The sequence below is a fragment of the Alligator sinensis genome, unplaced genomic scaffold, assembly GCF_000455745.1.
Source record: "Alligator sinensis unplaced genomic scaffold, ASM45574v1 scaffold134_1, whole genome shotgun sequence".
Lineage (NCBI taxonomy): Eukaryota > Metazoa > Chordata > Crocodylia > Alligatoridae > Alligator > Alligator sinensis.
Genome location: NW_005841920.1, coordinates 616,855 through 634,599, shown reverse-complemented (window position 1 = coordinate 634,599; position 17,745 = coordinate 616,855). Strand labels below are relative to the sequence as shown.

The 17,745-nt window shown below is 43.9% G+C and overlaps 1 protein-coding gene across 3 annotated transcripts in view; it reads left to right on the top strand.

The window, feature by feature from the left end:
* The window catches only part of TEC (tec protein tyrosine kinase), a 79,603-nt gene that overhangs the window by 6,532 nt on the left and 55,326 nt on the right, over positions 1-17,745 (top strand). Inside the window, exons 1-2 of one of the 3 annotated variants that reach the window (XM_025198347.1) lie at positions 7,248-7,269; positions 17,236-17,418. In XM_025198347.1, the coding sequence (XP_025054132.1) occupies positions 17,281-17,418 (138 nt within the window). In that variant the 5' untranslated portion in view covers positions 7,248-7,269; positions 17,236-17,280. Of the gene's footprint in view, positions 1-7,247; positions 7,270-12,501; positions 13,085-17,235; positions 17,419-17,745 lie in introns of those variants that run through there. The other 2 variants (XM_006019003.3, XM_014517651.2) reach the window with 2 other exon arrangements.

Below are 17,745 nucleotides of genomic sequence, written 5' to 3'. Positions count from 1 at the left end.
CATTGCTTCCCTGCCCGGCCCCTCCCCCCAGACCCCCCCGTAGCCCTTGTGTGGGGATCAACCCCCCTGTTGGGGGGCTGTAACACCTGTTGGGGGCCATAGCCCTTGTGTGGGGGCCGAACCCCCTGTTGGGGGGATGTAACCCCTGTGTGGGGGCCATAGCCCCTGTGGGAGGGCAGCAAAATATATATTCATGAAACATGCATTTAGAGTTTGCTTTATTATTATAAGAGATATGCTTTAACACTGTAGATATAGCAATGAAACATTGTCCAACTGACCGCTGTCTCTGTCACTCTCTCTCTCTTTACCTTTCGTTTTACTTGTGGAAGAACATGGATTTTGGGGTATTTTACAGAGTGACTTCAGGGTTTTTTTTATCAGGGATTTTTCAGTTTTCGAATAGGAAACAAAAGAATTCCTGCTAGGGAGGCCAGTGGCAGGACCCTGCCTGCTCAGAGCTGGCACCTTGAACCCACTTGGCTGTGGCTGACCTCCTGGCCAAATGGGGCCAGGAGGACATGCTTTGACAGTTCAAACCCGGCCATCACACCCGGAACATTGGCTGGGCCCTAGAAGCTCCTGAGAGCTAAGAGCCCTGAGCTACTTGCCAGGGCAGCTTTTTATACTGCTGTGGACAGCACAGGTGCTAGCCCTGGGCTCTAGCTCCCCCTGGCTGCAGATCCGGGAGGAGCCAGGCAGGGTTATTTTGCCCCAAGTGGCACAATTTGCTCCTCAGCAAAGTGCATGTCTGAGCACATGCGCGGAGGCAAAAAGCCCCAGCTCAAATTTGCATCGCTTCTATAGAACAGTTCAAATATAAGTGGTGCAAATTTGAGCCAGGGCGTTTTGCCTCCGTGTACATGCTCGGACTTGCACTTTGCTGAGGAGCAAATTGTGCCACTTGGGGCAAAATAACCCTGCCTGGCTCCTCCCAGATCTGCAGCCAGGGGGAGCTAGAGCCCAGGGCCAGGACCTGTGTTGTCCCTAACAGTATAAAAAGCTGCCCTGTGCTGGCCCCATCCATACAAAAAGCTGCCCTGGCAAGCAGCTCAGGGCTACTTGCTCTCAGGAGCTTCTAGGGCCTGGCCACTTGGTACCTAGGGACACTATCCCTTGTGTCAGCTGGACTGCTGCAGCAGCATCCCAAATCCATTTTTAAAAATACCCCCAAATCCATGTTTTTCCACAATTAAAATAAAAGACCACCCCCCACCAACTAGAGAGAGAGAGCGAGCGATCAGTTGGGCAATGCTTTATTGGTATATATACAATGTTAAAGCAATGTGGAAGCCTATCAGTATCTCTATTATCATGATAAAATGAATTCTAAATACTTATATGTATTGATGTGTACTTTTGGTTTTCTTCGCACATGATGGGTGTATGATGGGGGGATGTGGTGTCGGCAGGAAGGTGATGGGAAGGGGTGTGGGGGAAGGTGGGAGGCTGTGTGTGGAGGGATGTGGGTTGGTGTGTGGGTAGGTGTGGGCAATTGCTGGGGGGACTGTGGGTTTGGGGGATCTTGTGAGGGGGCTGCTCAGGTGGGGTGGGTCCCCTGGTCCCCATAGGGTGCAGCCCCCCCTCCCCCCCCAGCACATGGAATGCCCCCCTTACAGGGCCCCAGCCCCGCCGCCCAGGGTCCCAGGCACCTTGGAGGGCTACAGCCCCCACACCCAGGGCCCATAACTTACCTTTAGCAGCAGTAGTGGGAGTGGGGTGCCATGGTAGCAGGACCCGGTGTGGTAATGGAGACCACACGCCAGGCCCAGCTGGGTCTTGCCAGCCCTTGGGCTTCTCTGCTGCCCGGCAGGGCTGGGCCATGGTGACAGGACCTTGAGCAGGGTGTGGGGACCACGTGCCGGGCCCAGCTGGGTCCTGGGGCCTGTCTGCCACCCAGCTGGGCTGGGCTCTTGGTGGCAGTACCCGGCACGGCACATGGGGACCACCTGCCAAACCCAGCTGGGGCCTGCCACCCTTGGGGCCCCTCTGCCGCCTGGCCAGGCCATTCCCATGGTGGCAGGACCCAGCATGGTGTGTGGGGACCACACGCTGCGCCCAGATGGGTCCTACCAACCCTGGGGCTGCTCCTGCCACCCAGTTGGGTCATTCCCATGGTGGCAGGACCTGGGGAGCAGCCCCAGGGCTGGCAGGACCTGGGGAGCAGCCCCAGGGCTGGCAGCTTCCCATGGGAGCAGCCCCAGGGGCAGCAGAACCCGGCTGGTCCTGGCATACTGACCCCGCGTGCCATGCCGCACTGCGCCGGGTCCTGCCTCTGCCCCACTGTGCCTGTAGAGGGCGGGGGGAGGTGGCATGCAGCAGAACATGGGCCAGCCCTGTGTGGCTTGCTAGTCCAGCTTTGCACTGGAGTGAGTCACAGAGCTCCGGGAGGCACTGGTTCTGTGTGCGCCTCAGATGCAAAGCTGGTCTAGCAAGCTGCACAGGGCTGGGCTGGGTTCATACCCCCTGCAGCCCTGGGCACATCCCCCCCTCCCCCCTTACCTTGGACAGCACTGGGGGCTGAGGCAACAGGAGAATGAAAGAGATGCCCTGGCTGACACCAGAGCATCTCTGTTGGAGGACTGACTCCTTGGCACGGTCTTGGACCGTGCCTTGCTCCGCTCATCTGCGGAACAGCTATCCCCTTTGTCACCCGGGGGAAGGGTCCCCCCTAGCCGGCTCCCTGTTTGCGCGCTCTGTTCGCGTGCGGCTCAGGAGCATGGCTCCCTGCCCGGCTCAGCAAAGAGGAATCCAGGGGCTTCCCCTCTGGATCCTCTGCAGCTGTGCCGGCTCGGGCCCCACTTACCTTTGGGGGGGTCAGCTGCTGCTGCCCCCGCTGTTGCTTCTCAGCCTCTGCCTCTTCAGGTACGTTGCAGGGGGCACACGTGTGCTGAGAGCCTGCATGTGTGCCCAGTCAGCCTCCTCTCCCTCCTGCTGCACCCAACATATGGTGCCTATACTTTAGCAAAACAAAAAGTTGAAACATTCTTTATAAATACATTTCAGGGCAGATTATCAGGGAAGGAAAACTATTTAAATGAAAGGACATTATTGGTTCCAAATCAAATGGGCACAAATTGGTCATGAATAAGTTTTAGGTTAATGGAAATTTAGAAGGTTTTTATTTCCCTTAGAGAAGTGAAGTTTTGGAATAGTCTTCTGAACAAAGTAGTCAAAAGTAAGGGGTCTGACTTGATTCAAGATGAAGCTTGAGAAATTTATGGAGGAGATAAGGGTGTCCTTGGAGTAATAATTAGAGCATGTAACATGTGGCTTTAAGTCAGGGTTGGGCTATTATTTTGGGCAGAGGGCTGCTTACTTAGTTTCGGCAAGCCATCGAGGGGCTGCATGACAGGCAGCCCAGGGCAGATTAATATTAATTTTCTAAATTTTTTAGGGGCCCCGCGGGCTGGATAGAATGGCCTGGCAGGCTGCATCTGGCACCCAGGCCGCATTTTGCCCACCCCTGCTTTAAATGTTTGATATTATCATAAAGAGCTTGAAAGAAACCTTGATTGCTGTGTGGGTTGTTTGCGTATGTGGGAGGTATAGGTGGTGTGGGGATTTTTGACTTGGCTTACAGGGAGAACAGGAGTTGGGGGCAAAGGTTAAAGCTAGACAAAGCAGTCCCAGGCTGGGTGGGAGGTAGCTTCCTGAGGCTAGGTGTAAGTTGTATGTTGGTGCTAGGCTTGCAATATCTTAGGGTACTTGCCCTCAAACCACAAGTTGGAGTTATGCTTTATTTCAGGCTACAAAGGATTATATGGCTTTCTTTGTACAAGTAAGGCAGGCTAGTATGAGTAGTTTCTTTTGGATTGATTTTGCTTCACTTGTTTATTTATCTACCTCTTGAATTTTTAAATTGTTTACACTATTTGTTGGGAACAGTCTTATGTTAATCCCAAGCTTCTGGGCTTCTCTTGGTTGCCAGCAGGAGCTATGGAGAGTTTTCCATTCTTCTGTTAAATACATTACTTGGCTTCTGGATTGTATGCATTTGTTTGTTTGTTTGCCTTCCTTCCTCAGGTACATGGTAGATAGGTAGGCCTTGCTCATGTGTTTAGGATTAAACAAATCTACAGCCAACCAATTTACACTTTCTGATCATTAGGGTCAGAAAGGGGTGTTTTTTCTCCTCTTATGCAGGTTAGATTGTCCAGGGGTGTTGAGGGTAATTTGCCTTTCTCTGTAGCATACTTTGCCAAGCTAATTCCTTGCACTTGCAGGGGCAGCATTCCTCTCCTATAGTATGCTGTAGGATTCCTCCCCACTCCTCCTTAAAGCTAAATATTAAGTTTGTGCTTTCTGGTTAAGTTTATGTGGATGTGCTTCCATACCCAGCTTCTGTTTTTGCAGTTGTTCTTCATTCATTTTCTGCTTACCTCAGCCCAGGGTCAATTTGGTTGTGAAAGTTGGTATCTCAGCCTTGGAGTGTCCTTGCTGCCCATCTGTCAGGAAGTGTGCATTTCTCCTCCTCGTTATCTCCTTTGTGCCCTAGGCTTCAAAGGGATTCTTCAGCCATCCATTAATTAGTTTACTGACTGGTAACTTACACATTTGGTGCCTTGTTGCTTACATAAACAGTTAAATCTTCTTTTTCCTGTCTCTATGCCATTTGCTCACCGTTCACCCTTTCACACACACACATACATAAAGGCCATGCAGAGTTTATTTACTTATGTCAAGCAGAATGATACAAAATTAAGTTTTCAAGTTGCTTACAGGACAAGATTAACATGGTTACATTTCACTATTATTACACTCAGTGTTAACATTAGCTACATTAGTTCAATTCATGTTACAGCCCTATTGGGTAAATATGTTACATACTTACCTGTGGTTGCAAAAGACTGGATTCCATGATATGGGTAGTCTTTCTAGTCACATGGCCCTATAGTTTTGAATGTGTTTTCTGAGCGTTTAAGCATCCCGTGCCCACTTTAAAAATGTGCGCAGTTACACTGTTGCCAATGATTCCCAATTTATACTAATGTCATTCTGACTCTTGTTACTGGAACTTCCACTAGAAGATTCAACTGGGCTTGCGGCTCTATTATCCTAAGCATTATATAAACATAAAATAAGGAGAAAGAATAAAAACCCATCCTGACGACAACACAATGGTGATTTTTGTGACATAACAGCTGGAACGAGGGTTTACCAAACTCACCACACATGAGCTACCATGCATTACTGAGTAGGAACAATTTTTAATCCCTGTTGAGTTCAGTAGGATTCATACTGGTGGCTTACATGTAAAAGGCTCTGCAGGTCACTGGCAATTCCTACAGGTATCTAGTTCAAGTGTTGTACCTTCCAAAATGGAGGTTTGCTTTCAGAAAAAAATAATCAAGCTGTGGTATTTCTGAAGCCTCATGTAGATGGGAACTTTTACTTCTGGACACTAGACAAATTTCCCCCACACTGTTTGGTCTCAGATTCTTTGTCCCCCACCTTGATTTTAAGGGGAAGCACATTAACAAAATACAAATATACAGTATAATGAATCTACGTTTGGCATCTACATTCATTTCTAAATATAAAGTTTAGTAATATAAAATCCTTAAAAAAATTACCACAGACTCTACAAGCAAACTTTTATACAGTCATAGGCATGTACTTCTTCCCCCCTTCCCCCTCCCGCCCCCCTGTTGATGTGGGTCATCAACAGTGTTTGTGAATCCACAGACTTCTTTCACTTAATGGAAGAGCACACTTTAATCCTCTCTATATATCAGCCCATACAAAAAACCAACATAAGCACATTGCCAGGATATTTCACAACTACTGGAACTGTAAGCATCAGAATTATTTACTTTGGGAACAAATTGTTGTGTAGTGATTTACAGACAGTGTAGCTCAGGTGTGACAATGTCCGTGTTTGGGTCATCTGTAGGTATCATGCCCATGTTATCTAGATTTAAAAGGTTTGAACCAGAGAATCGCACATCTCGGAACGGAACTGTGAACACTTATAAACTGCTGCTTGTGGGATTGTTAGTGGGTACCACAGAGCCACCTGGGTTACTGGGGCCATCTTCTGTAATTAGTTGTGGTACGACAAAGCTAAGTCTCAGCTACTTCACTATATTAGAAGTTCTGTTTATAGCTTTGCCTGAGATGATCTTGCATTAATTCTTAATACCTGTTTTTATGAAACTGGTGATGTTGCTGCTGTGCAGTGGAGGTACAAGATCTAGGTTCATTGTAAATGTGAAAGGCACAGAAACAGTAACGGTAGCCAATGTAAGAGCTATGAGCTGAATTCCTGGGCTTTAGCTTGTTGCTTAGTGTACATTTTGCCACACTCCAGAACAAAAAGAACTGCTCCCCGATTACGTGACGACTGCAGCCTATCATGTTACTGTGGAACAGCACATAGCCAAAACTAACCTTTCATTGTTTGTGAGATCTGGTACTTCTGCTGTAGCACTTAGGTTTTCAGCTATGTGTTGTCTTATGTTGCTTGTTACATTCAGTCCCTGAGTATATTGGGGGTTGAGTGGCAGGAGTGCTTGTTTTTTTTGTTTCTTTTTTTGTTTCTTTTTACTGCTGTTATGGTAAATGACTTTCATGGGCTCTTGAACATTATTTTAGAGATAATCAGCACTGGGATGACTATGTGAGCATGCCAAATCCTCTTGTCTGCCTAACTGGCATGAGACACACAGTGACACAAAGAAGTTTGTAAAGAAGAATCATATTTTTGATTTAAAGACCATACACAATATTTTTGTTTTGGTGCATATGATGAATAAGTGAAAAATGGTATTAGCTGCAGTCCACATTCAGAGAGGAGTAAGACTGAAACAAGTTGGTATGTTAATCCTTCACCTTCATAGATGCATCCAAGAGCTGCTGCTGTTACTGTTCATAACGTAGGAACTGTGGCCAAAGCTTTATAAAATATATGCTTGAGTTTACAATGTTGCTCTAAGGTCTCTTTTTTACAATATAGGTGCAATAGAGGAAGTGACTAAATATCATGAAAAGCTTCTTTGCTATTAGAACTGCGAGGGAATGGAATTTGGGAAGTTGTGGAGTCTCTTTTATTGGAATTTTTCAAGAAGAGGTTGAATAAATATTATTCAGGGATGAGCTAGGAGTAGCAATGCCTGGAGCTTGCTGTGAAGAGCAAGAGTTGGATGCCCAGGAGACCCACCATACATGCACTGTTTGGAGATCACAAGAAGAGTTCTGCGGCCCACAGCAAGTGGAAATTGGAGAGGACTGTTTTCTGCAGCAGGGAAAATGAAGCAGTGCTCTACAGTAAGCTTGGTTTTGAAAGATTAAAGGAAATGGGATAAGTTTATGAAGGGGATAAGATGACAGAAAGGGGAGTTTTGGCTTGCTGGTTAGAGTGTGTATGTGAAGTTGTATTTGTAGTCTCCAGTTTGCAGTGTAGAGTGGAGGATGGTTATTTCTTCTCACATGCTTTTGGGCTTTGCTGATTTGCTATGTGGGGTTGGGAAGGAATTTTTTCCCCTGCTTTTGCTAAAGGTGTCAGGGTGTTAGCTGCAACTAAGGTTGGGGATTTTAACTGGAATATGCTGATGTATCTATTGGTAATATAACCCCCAAGGTTCCTGATTAAAGGTTCTTGCTCCTCAAACTGAGCGCCACATTTGGGACCATGAAGGAATGTTATCTCATGGCAGCATGGATTGTGGTGGGGTTTGCCTTCTTTTTGTAGTGGGGGAACATGGTTCTTTTCCTTGGATTTCTTGAGTGTATTTAACAAACTACTTTCTACCCTTCCAGCAGTAAGACATGGACAGTGCCTTCATTCCCTTGCTTTACCTGTGGCAGGTTATGGTGGTGGCTTTTTGGGCATTGTGCCTGGTAGTTGTATGAGAAGGGTGTTTGTGCAGCTTTAATAGGAAAATACACTTTTATAGGATGGTTTAGGTAGAGATGATCCTGCCTTAATAAACTCCTGAGATCCCTTTCAGCTGTACTTTTCTTTTTCTTTGATTCTACATCACATGCAAGGAGAAATGGAGCTTTCAGGTCACATGTATTCTTATCTTAGTTTTAAAATGAAAAAATGCTTGGTTTCTTCCTAGTTTTTACTGGTGCATAATACCAAGATGTTGTGATTAACAGCCTTTGCTTGGGAAAAAGCAAACGGCTTTGTTGTGGTCTGAAGTCTAGTGCTAGAGTTGTATGCCAGCACTACTACCTGCACTGTTCCTTAAGCCTGTACCACTATTTCTCACTTCCACAAGTACTAGATTCATTTTCTAACCCACCCAAAGAAGAGGACTTAGAGAAGTGGTTCTCTGCCTTTTTTTTGTATCAGGACCCATTTGTAAACATTGATGGCCAGTCCCAACTCACAGCCCTCTGGGCCTGCCAGTGCCCCTCATTCATCCCCCTCCCCTCCAGCCTTGCCAGAGGGGGCCCCCGGCTGTCACTGGCCTGCTTAGGCTGGAGCTTGGCGGCTCTAGCAGCTCCAGCTCATGCAAGCAGCAGCAGAGCAAGTCCAGCCCTGGCACAGGCTGGAGGGAGAAGGGGAAGCCTGTGGCACCCCCCACCATGGGCTGGAGCTCTTGCATGCCAGGCAGCCTAGCCACATCCTCACCCATCCTCCTAGCAGTCCCCCCCAATGCAGTCTTGGCACTCGGCCACCTTCCCTCAGCACCAGCACAGCCCATTTTCCCCTCCCTCCCCCCCAACACATACCCATCCCCTGCATACCCATTCACTCACACACACAAACCCCCAGACAGTTCCCAAGCACCAGCTCTCCAACACCCACTCCTCATACACTTACCTGTATCCAGCTGCTGGGGCTGCTCCCACAACCCTGCTTGGCTGCATGCCAACCACGTGTGAACCTGCTGCCACCAACTGCCCCAAGCAGTCCCTTGCAGGCTAGAAGGCTGCCAGCCTGCAAGGAGAAACTCATTCTCTCTCACCTTTTCCTGGGACTTGCTCATGACCCTTTCAAATATTTTTGCAGCCCACTTTTGGGTCACAGCCCACTGATTGAGAAACACTAAGTTAGAGGATTGCCAAGAAAGCATAAGGATCACCATGGTGAGAGAGATGTCTAGATTTCTTTAATTTCTCTTTCTAAAAACATTTTTCATGTTCCTATTTTTCTATGCATCAGACTACAATATTTGGATTTTTAACTTATCAGTTAAGCAAAAACAGACACAGATGGGGTTTTAATTTGGGTACAACAATTGAAAGCAAAATTAGTGCGAGCTTCACAGTAAATTCTGATTGGGGGAGTACTTCAGGGCCTGAGGGAGAAACTGTTCACCAAGGTCCCCTTGGGGAGGACTAGAAATAATGGGCACAAACTGATTGAAGATTGCTTCAGGCTAGACATGAGGAAAAACTTTACAAGTTGAGTACTGAGGGTTTGGAACAGGCTCCCCCCAGAGGTGGTACAGTCATCCACTCTGGTGATCTTCAAAAGTGTCTTGATGCTCATCTTGCTGGGGTCATCTGACCCCAGCAGTCTTTCCTGCCCAAGTACAGGGGGGCTGGACCTGATGATCTGCAAGGTCCCTTCCAGCCCCTAACAACTATGAAACTGAAGGCTTCTTTAGTAGAAAACTAGAAGTGCATTATTGTTTGTTTATTTTCTAGTATGGAAGTTTTTTGTGCTTTATATGGCATCAGAGACCCAGGGTCAATTCAGGGTTGCCAATCCAAGAAGTTTTTTTATTGATATGACCACCAAACTCTTTACTGAGAGCTGTTTTTACTGATACGTATTTTACATAATATAAATGTAGTCTGTTCTGCTATGCTGCCAGGCTCCAGCTAGAAGGGCTGCATTTAAATGTAGGTGTTCAACACCAAAAATTGTAAAAAAAAATTATCAATAAAGTTTGCAGCAAAAAATCATTGACTGCAGCAATGTGTTTGCACTGTGCTGCCATGGACCAAAGCATGGACCCCAAAAGAAGGCTATAAGTGACCCAGCAGTATTACAGACAGCAGCAATAACAATGACTATGGGGGTAGGGGTCTAGGTGTACAAACCCCGGAGAGAAGGCTGCTGCAGGGTGCAACGCTCCTGCTCAGTCATCAGGTTATGCTGTTATGCTCTCTCTGTCCATCAGTTTGCCTCCGGATTCTTTCTGACCACAGAGTTTCAGTCAAGCTCTAGTTGCTTAGTGTTTTTACAAACAGCTTAATTTTTTTAATGTATTTTACAAACAGCTATTTTTAGCCTGACTTCCCCCACTCTCTTCCCCTCCCCCAGCTGTCTTTGTAAATGGATAGTTAGCAATCCTGAGTCAGTTGCTGGCCCAAAGAATTCACTGCCTATAAGGCAAAATGAAGAAAACCCACTAAGAATTCAAGAGGAACTTATAGTCAGTCAGACTGAATGTGCTATTGGAAAAAGTCATAGTCAGGAGGTATATTTTGATTCATAAAGGGCCTGAATACATTTATGACAAATTGTAATTAAAGACAGACTGAGGGGCTGCTCTGCCCCTGCCAGGCTGACCCCATCTGCAGTTTACAGCCAGGTGGCCACCTCCCTCCCCCACCCAGCTGCAGCAGTTATAGTACTCTGGGTAGGGAAAAGAGGGGTGGTGCCAACCCTGTTTTTCTGGAGCAGACAGCACAGCCTGGGGCTGCAAAGCATCCTGGGATGCTGGGGGACTGATTTAATTTGAACCGGGAAGGGGTCTGGTATGGAAGTTGCATAAACTGGTTTGGCCAAAATCAGTTAGGTCTGATACTGCATCTAACCAAGGTTATCTTCAGCTAGTTTCAGCCATTTTGTAAGTGGTTTAAGTATACTAGGCTTCTGTTCTGTTACAGGTTGAAACCTGTTTCTGATCACTTAAACCTGTTTGTGTGTAATTTCTGTCTCTAGCCCAGTAGTTTTCTTCCTTGGTGCTTGTGCTGATTAGACTTACTCCTGATTTATACTAGAGTAAATAAAATTGTTGCCCTCAGTGTCCAATATTTGTAACAGATCTTCCTTGGAATGCTACTACTCGTGTATATCAGTTGCCCCTATGGAGAACAAAATGGACCTTTCATCTCTAAATTCTGTCTGGCTTGGAGAATATGCTGTAGGTCAAGGGTTTTCACTTGGGTAGTATTTACTGAAGCAGATAATCCATTTTATTTGCACAGTGGATGGTTTGTGCATTTAATGATCCAGTTTCCTTATGCAAGGGCCCACTTTTGCACAGAGATCAAGGTTTTGCAAATCTCTTGAGCGCAGTTTTGAATGTTGTTTGAAAATGTTTATCACATTTCTTTCTGTTTAAAATAAAGTATAAGGTATGTCAGAAAAGGTGGGGCTGTTTTTGAGTCTGCTGTCATGTGAAGTAAAGCAAAAAATTTTGGTTCTCCTTTTTGCTACTAGAATACATTTGAAATCTTATTTGCAGCATTTTTTCCAGTTTCCACTTCTGAAATCATATGACAGACTTTGGTTAGAGTCTCTTTGCTATATTTATTTCCATGAAACTTCTCTTTAACAATATGTATATTTTTAACAATTGTCAGATACAACTTCTATCTCTATACTCCTTCTATGCTAGAAGAGAGATTCCTTTTCATCTCTTAAAGAACACAAAAGTGGATTCTTCAGTGCTGGTTTATATTGAGGAGTAGTTTCTCATCTGAATAAGCCCATACTAGTGTTTACTTACGTGAATAAATGCTACTCACTATGAGTACGGGTTACAGATTTGGCCTGAAAATATAATGTCTGTATGTGTTATAAAACTGTAATCAACAAATGGTACTTCAAAAATAATTCCTTTTATTGAAAAAGTGAAATTTTGTTGTTTTAATTTAAGCTGTGTAATAGGCTAGATATTTTTATATTAATGTAACAGCATTGTTATTCAGCTTGATAGGTCTAATTAGCAAAACAAAAAAGAGTGCTTGTGCAGGAGAGAAGAAGAAGCTGTCAAAAAAATTAAATGCAAGCATTTTCTGGCTGTGCCTGATGAATAGTTTTGGATAGAAGCCCATCAATTTAGCTTGGAGGCTTTGCATCACAGAACCTGAATCACTAGATAATTCAATTAAGGAGGAGACAGAACGTAGAGTTCCGAGCTTGGTTTTAGTTTCTCTCTTCTGAGGGATGAAACAATGACTCTCGAGATAAACAGTTTTCTGTTGCTGCTTGTTCTGTTATGGTGGGAGAAAGATGTTTTGTTTTGGCTTTTCTAAATCACTTTGAAATTACCTGGTGAACTATGTGGAGCTTTATGCTAGATAAAGTGATAGTTGCTTGTTAAAATGAGACTTTATTCAATCTACCAGATGAAGAAAGAAGTTGATCAGACTGGATTCTTTATCTCCTTGCTATTTAGTGGAACATCTACTGTGAAACTCTACTGCTAGAAGAACCTTTATGAGCATCCATCAATCAGCTTATTGTGAATATTATAACCGTCAGTGAATGAATACAATGGAGATGAGGGTTCCAGAACTGACACTTCCTGTTACATGAAACTGGTCACCCAAGCGCTCTATACCTCAGTTTCCACATTTGGGAAAAAGGGAAATTTAGTATGCACCTTTTTAAAGAGGTTTGAGCTCTATAGAGGAAAACTAGTATACACATATTAAGTGTTGTGTACATCTCTACTGAGGGATAAAGTTCCCACCTATTTAAATTGTTGATGAGGAACACAATGGACATGTTTGTGATACTATGGCAATAGATTTGAATGTGTATGTGAGAAACTTGCATCAATATGTATTGGCATTAACTTCTGACAGTTTAAAGAGAAGAGTCACAAATGCTTGATCTCTCCCTTCCCCTGCTGGAAGTACTGAACATCTACTCTCTCTTAAATTGTGGAGGCTCAACATCTCTGCAGATCAGATCATAATAGCTACTAGGAAAGCTAGACCAGCTAGAACTGGGGCAGATCCTTGACAGCTGGTATTGAGAGAGCTTGGAAAGGGTGGCACCCTGAAACTCCTTCAGCTTCTTGGAACAGCGCCGAGTGACGTGCCCGTGAAGAATAGTTTCAGTTTGTAAAGAATGGTTTAGCAGAGTGCTTGGAGGAAGTTGGAGAAGGAGGCACTTTAAACCAGTAGGAAGTCCATATATTTGTATTTTCATTCCTAATAGGTAAGTTGGATTCTTCTCTAGGAAATTTTTAGAAATGCAATAAGAAAGTTTCAGAACAGTATCATGAGGGTTTTAACTGTACTGACTCCCTTTATGTGAGTGGAAGTGGTGACTAAAATACAGATTACATGTCACATTTTGTGAACAGGGGAGTCAGTTCCTAACTGCAGATGGCTGCATTTAATTTGGACAGTTCAGTGTAAATAATTGCCTATGGCAAGTAGATTTTGATAGTGACTGTTTTAAAAAATAAGTGATGAGTCACTTTATCGGATTTGTCAAAAATATTTGTGGTTTAAGACTGAGTTTTCTTGACACAGAGATGTAACGTTTTAGAATACCTGGGTGCTGAAATGCCAGTTAATTGTGTTGCCTGGTTTGCTTATTTTACTCCTCTGTGTTTCAAGTGCTAATAACACAGACAAAAATTCTGGGATTATAGCCTTTGAGGCAAACAGTGATTCTTGTCAGGCTCACATAGAAAGAGTATGAGTGCAGTTAAAGAAAGCTTAGGGCAAATGTGAGAGAGAGACTGGAATTGGGGAGGGAAAGATGGGAACAGGCAGATGTGGAAGGGGGTGGCGCTGGTGCAGTCATACCCCACTTTGATTCTTGGTCCACCCAAAATTTAAAATCCAGTGGCAGCAGCATTTCTAGTCAGGCAGCAGGGAGGGTGTCACTTGACTTCATGGTTTATTGTAATCTACTTTTTGCCTTATAAGATCCTCCTTCTACAGGTATTAATGATCCTTTCTTCTTTTTAATGGTCTTGGTTGTTCCACCAATCAAGCTATCCTTTGGTCTGCAATTTTGCTGTCTGTTAGTTGTTGCTGGTAATGAAGCTCCTATTTCACACCCTTTAACCTATCAGTAAAGTTTATAGCTTATTTTTAACCCCAAAAAAGCATGTCTTGTTTTATGTGTGATGATGAACCTCTCCATGTGCACACCTTTTTCAAAATTCTAGATCTCCCCATGAATAGGAATGTATTTGCATGTGAGTTGGTAGGGAAATGGGTGTGTGAGGGAGTAGTGATTAGTATGAGAAGGGTGGAGCCTTACGTGTTGTCACCAGAAAATTAATTTTACATACAACTTTAATTTTTAAAACAAAATAAAGGAGAAAGAGAGGCACTAAGACAGATATACCTAGAAGGCCTAATATTTTGAGTATTTTTAGCACAAGATTTTAAAATTTGTCACTTTATGCATGCTAAATCATAATCATGTCCTCCTCAAGAAGTTACCAGGAAAAATATACATGTACTCTGTGGATTATTTTTTATATATTCCACATGATAAATTGGAGCATATATTGGAAATTTTAGATGGTTGTAAACACTAAGGCTATATGTGGAGCTTCAGTCCCTGATTTGATTTGGCAGAGATTCAGCCCGATTTGGTGGCCGAATTGATTCGAAAAGATTTGACAATTCAGACAGACACAGTTTTAAATGTTTTTTCTGGTATCTAGAGGTATATAGGCGTCTCATGAATGCTGTGATGCTGGGCTTCATGGAGTTACCCACAGGAGCGTGGGGGGCTCCCCAGCGCACTCGGCAGCAGACCCAGAAGCGCTTCCAGTCCACTTCTAGGTCCACCAGAGAGCACACTGGGGGGCCCCCCCCCTGCGCCCTCCCAGCTTAGCGACTGGTGCTTCCTGGGTCTGGGGCGGGTACCTGGGATTCCCCTGCGGCTGATTGCTGAGCCGAGCAGGCGCGGGGAGGGGGGGCCCACACGCTTCCCAGCAGACCCAGAAGTGGACCGGAAGTACTTCTGGTCATCTTCCAGGTTCACCACCAAGCATGCAGGGGACTCCCCTGCGCTCGTGTGGGATGCTCCATCCACCCCAGCACAGCAGTGTTCACGTTCCATGCCTGGTACCTCGAGGTATGTAGAAAAAACATTTAAAGCTGTGTCTGTGCCCGAATCACTGAGCCGCTGAATTGGCATCAAATCTTCAGATTTGGATTCAGCCAAATTGAATCAGGGACAGTGATCTGAATCAACTAATCGAATCGTTGTCCCTGATTCGGGCTGAATCTGAATCTAATAGGGTCCATTTTACACACCCTTAGTAAACACCTGTTATTGATAGGGGGGAAACATTGCTGATTTAGGGAACTACTGTATTTACCTAGGACTTTTTCTAAACTTTAATTGACGTTTTCAGTAGCTAGTGCCTCATGGTAAATATAGACTTGGAAGGGATCTCAAGATGTTACGCAGTTCAATGAAAATACTAAATAGTGGAAGAACTAGAACAGACACCTAGGGAACTCCACTTGGTCCCTCCTTACAGTTTGATATTAAGTTCTTCATCACTTATTTTTTAAGCATGATTATTCAACCAGTTCTGCACCTATTTTACAGGAATTTCATCTATACTAATGTGGTTAAACTTCCCTGCAGCCAGGGGTGCATCCAGCAGTGGCATGTAGTCCCTGGGGCCGCACACCATAGAGACCACTTGCTGTAGGGCAGCCCCTCCAGGATCGCTGTGCAGGCAGTGTGGGCTGAGTCAGCTGTGCATGGTGGCCCTACCATGTGTCAGTCAGAGTGGCCACCTGTTAACCACCCACAGGCTGCCAGTTGGACAGCCCAGATCTAGATTTTATTTGCTTAATTTATGAAAATGTCATGGGAGAGGGTATAAAAATACTGAGTCTTATTGCATCCCGTATTCTCCCCACCCCCAGCCATTCATAAAAACTTTCAGCTTCTGAGAAGGAAATGAAATTGGTTAAGCATGGTCTGCTTTTGAGAAATTCATGTTGGTTGTTTACTTACTTCCTTGTTATCCTTTAGGTGCTTAGAAGTTGATTTATATATTCCAGTAGCTGTGTAGCTATCAAAGTTATTCCCCGGGTCCTCCATTTTCCTTTATAAATAGGTGCTAGATAGTGCCTTTACCAATAATCGAGGATCCTGAGAGCTCATTTTCAAGATGTACAAAAGACATTTTTCACTTAGTTTCAAACAAGCCTACTCATTTTTAGATGTTTTAGTTTTTCTCATATCAACACCATCTGAGCTCACTAAAATTTTCAGATGTGACTAGAGATTCAGTGCACCAATATTTGTGTACAGTCAAAGTCATTTTAGAGCATAGTGCAAATGATTGCCACTTTCTGAAAAACTGTGCCTCTTTGTGGTTTTTTTTAAGTTTGATACCAAATCATTTAGTGGTTTTGATAATTTTGGTCAAAATAATTTCTGAGATGAACTTTCAAGATATTGGCTTCTCTTGATTTGTATTTCAATTTTGCATATTGCTGTTTGTTCATGTGAACATTTGCATATGCAGTTCACATGCACAAAATAACGTGTGCAAGTGTTTGAGTTGTGATTGCTTTGCTGATGTGACCTCAAATAACTGTAATTAAAGTCAACACACATTGATACTGATTGTATGATTCTTTTCGTGGTTGTATGATTGCATGGTTTATCTTGAATTCCTGACTTCACTTACTTCGTGCAGTAGTTTACTATTAACTTTTTAATGTAAGTTCTAAGTTTACTGAGCCATAAGAGTCATGCAAAAAAAATGCAGACCAATTAAACTTTGTTTTGTAACCGCTGAAACTATGTTATGACCAGCGTTAAAGTAGTGAAGTAACTCTTGCTCATATTAGACTGCCTGTTGTGCAACACTTGTTTGTACAGCTATTTACCTGCAGGGTTTAGGGTGAATATTTTGTAGGTAACCAATATAAACAAAAACACTATTATACACTGCTTTTGTGTGCGAGTCAAAAGGTTTTGCAGTAAACCTTGTGCTGATGTTCATGGTGAATGCATCTGTGGTTCATGGAGATGTGTAAACCTAAACATGTCCTCCTACTCCATCTATGAGGCATTTATACTTGGCATGAAGTTGACTGCAGTGCCCTTCATTGCCTATAACATGAGGGTTGTCCCTGGTCAGTATAAAATGTGGTAGGGTAGCCCTCAGTTGAACAAAATTTGAACATTTTTGGCTAATAATTAACTTTTTATTTCCACGATGCTTGGTATGGGTTATTGTTTCTTAAGCTGTCAAGTTGCTTCACATGCAAGTGCCATCTGTTTCTTTTATAATTCGTAGCAGCAGTCTGTGTTAATCTGCAACAATCTTTGTCACTCCCCTCTTTCTTTTTTGCTCTTTACAGGATTTGATATTCAATGGCTAGAAACAGTGATATCAAGTGGCTGAAATGAATATGAACACTATCTTAGAGGAAATGTTGATTAAAAGGTCGCAACAGAAGAAAAGGACTTCTCCCTTAAATTACAAAGAGAGGCTTTTTGTGCTTACAAAGTCAATGTTAACATACTATGAAGGTCGAGCAGAGGTAGGAGATATACGGTTTTATATTATGTTGCCTTTGTTCTTTGCTGAGAGAGATGCTTGCTTTTTATTATTTGCTTTCTTCCTGCTGTATATCGAAACTGTTGGGTGCTCCAGGTGTCAAGGGTGTGGATGGCACTGAATGGAGCTGTCATCCATCATTTCTCTGACACAGCTTTACGTAGCACAGTTTAACAGACATTTAGGTAATCAACCCATTGAAATACAAATGTAAGTAAGGATCTAAACAAGTAATCCCTAAAAGTATTTCAATAACAGTGCTGCTCAAAAATAGTTAAATAGTTCTGTCCAAGTAGGACAGTAATTCCAG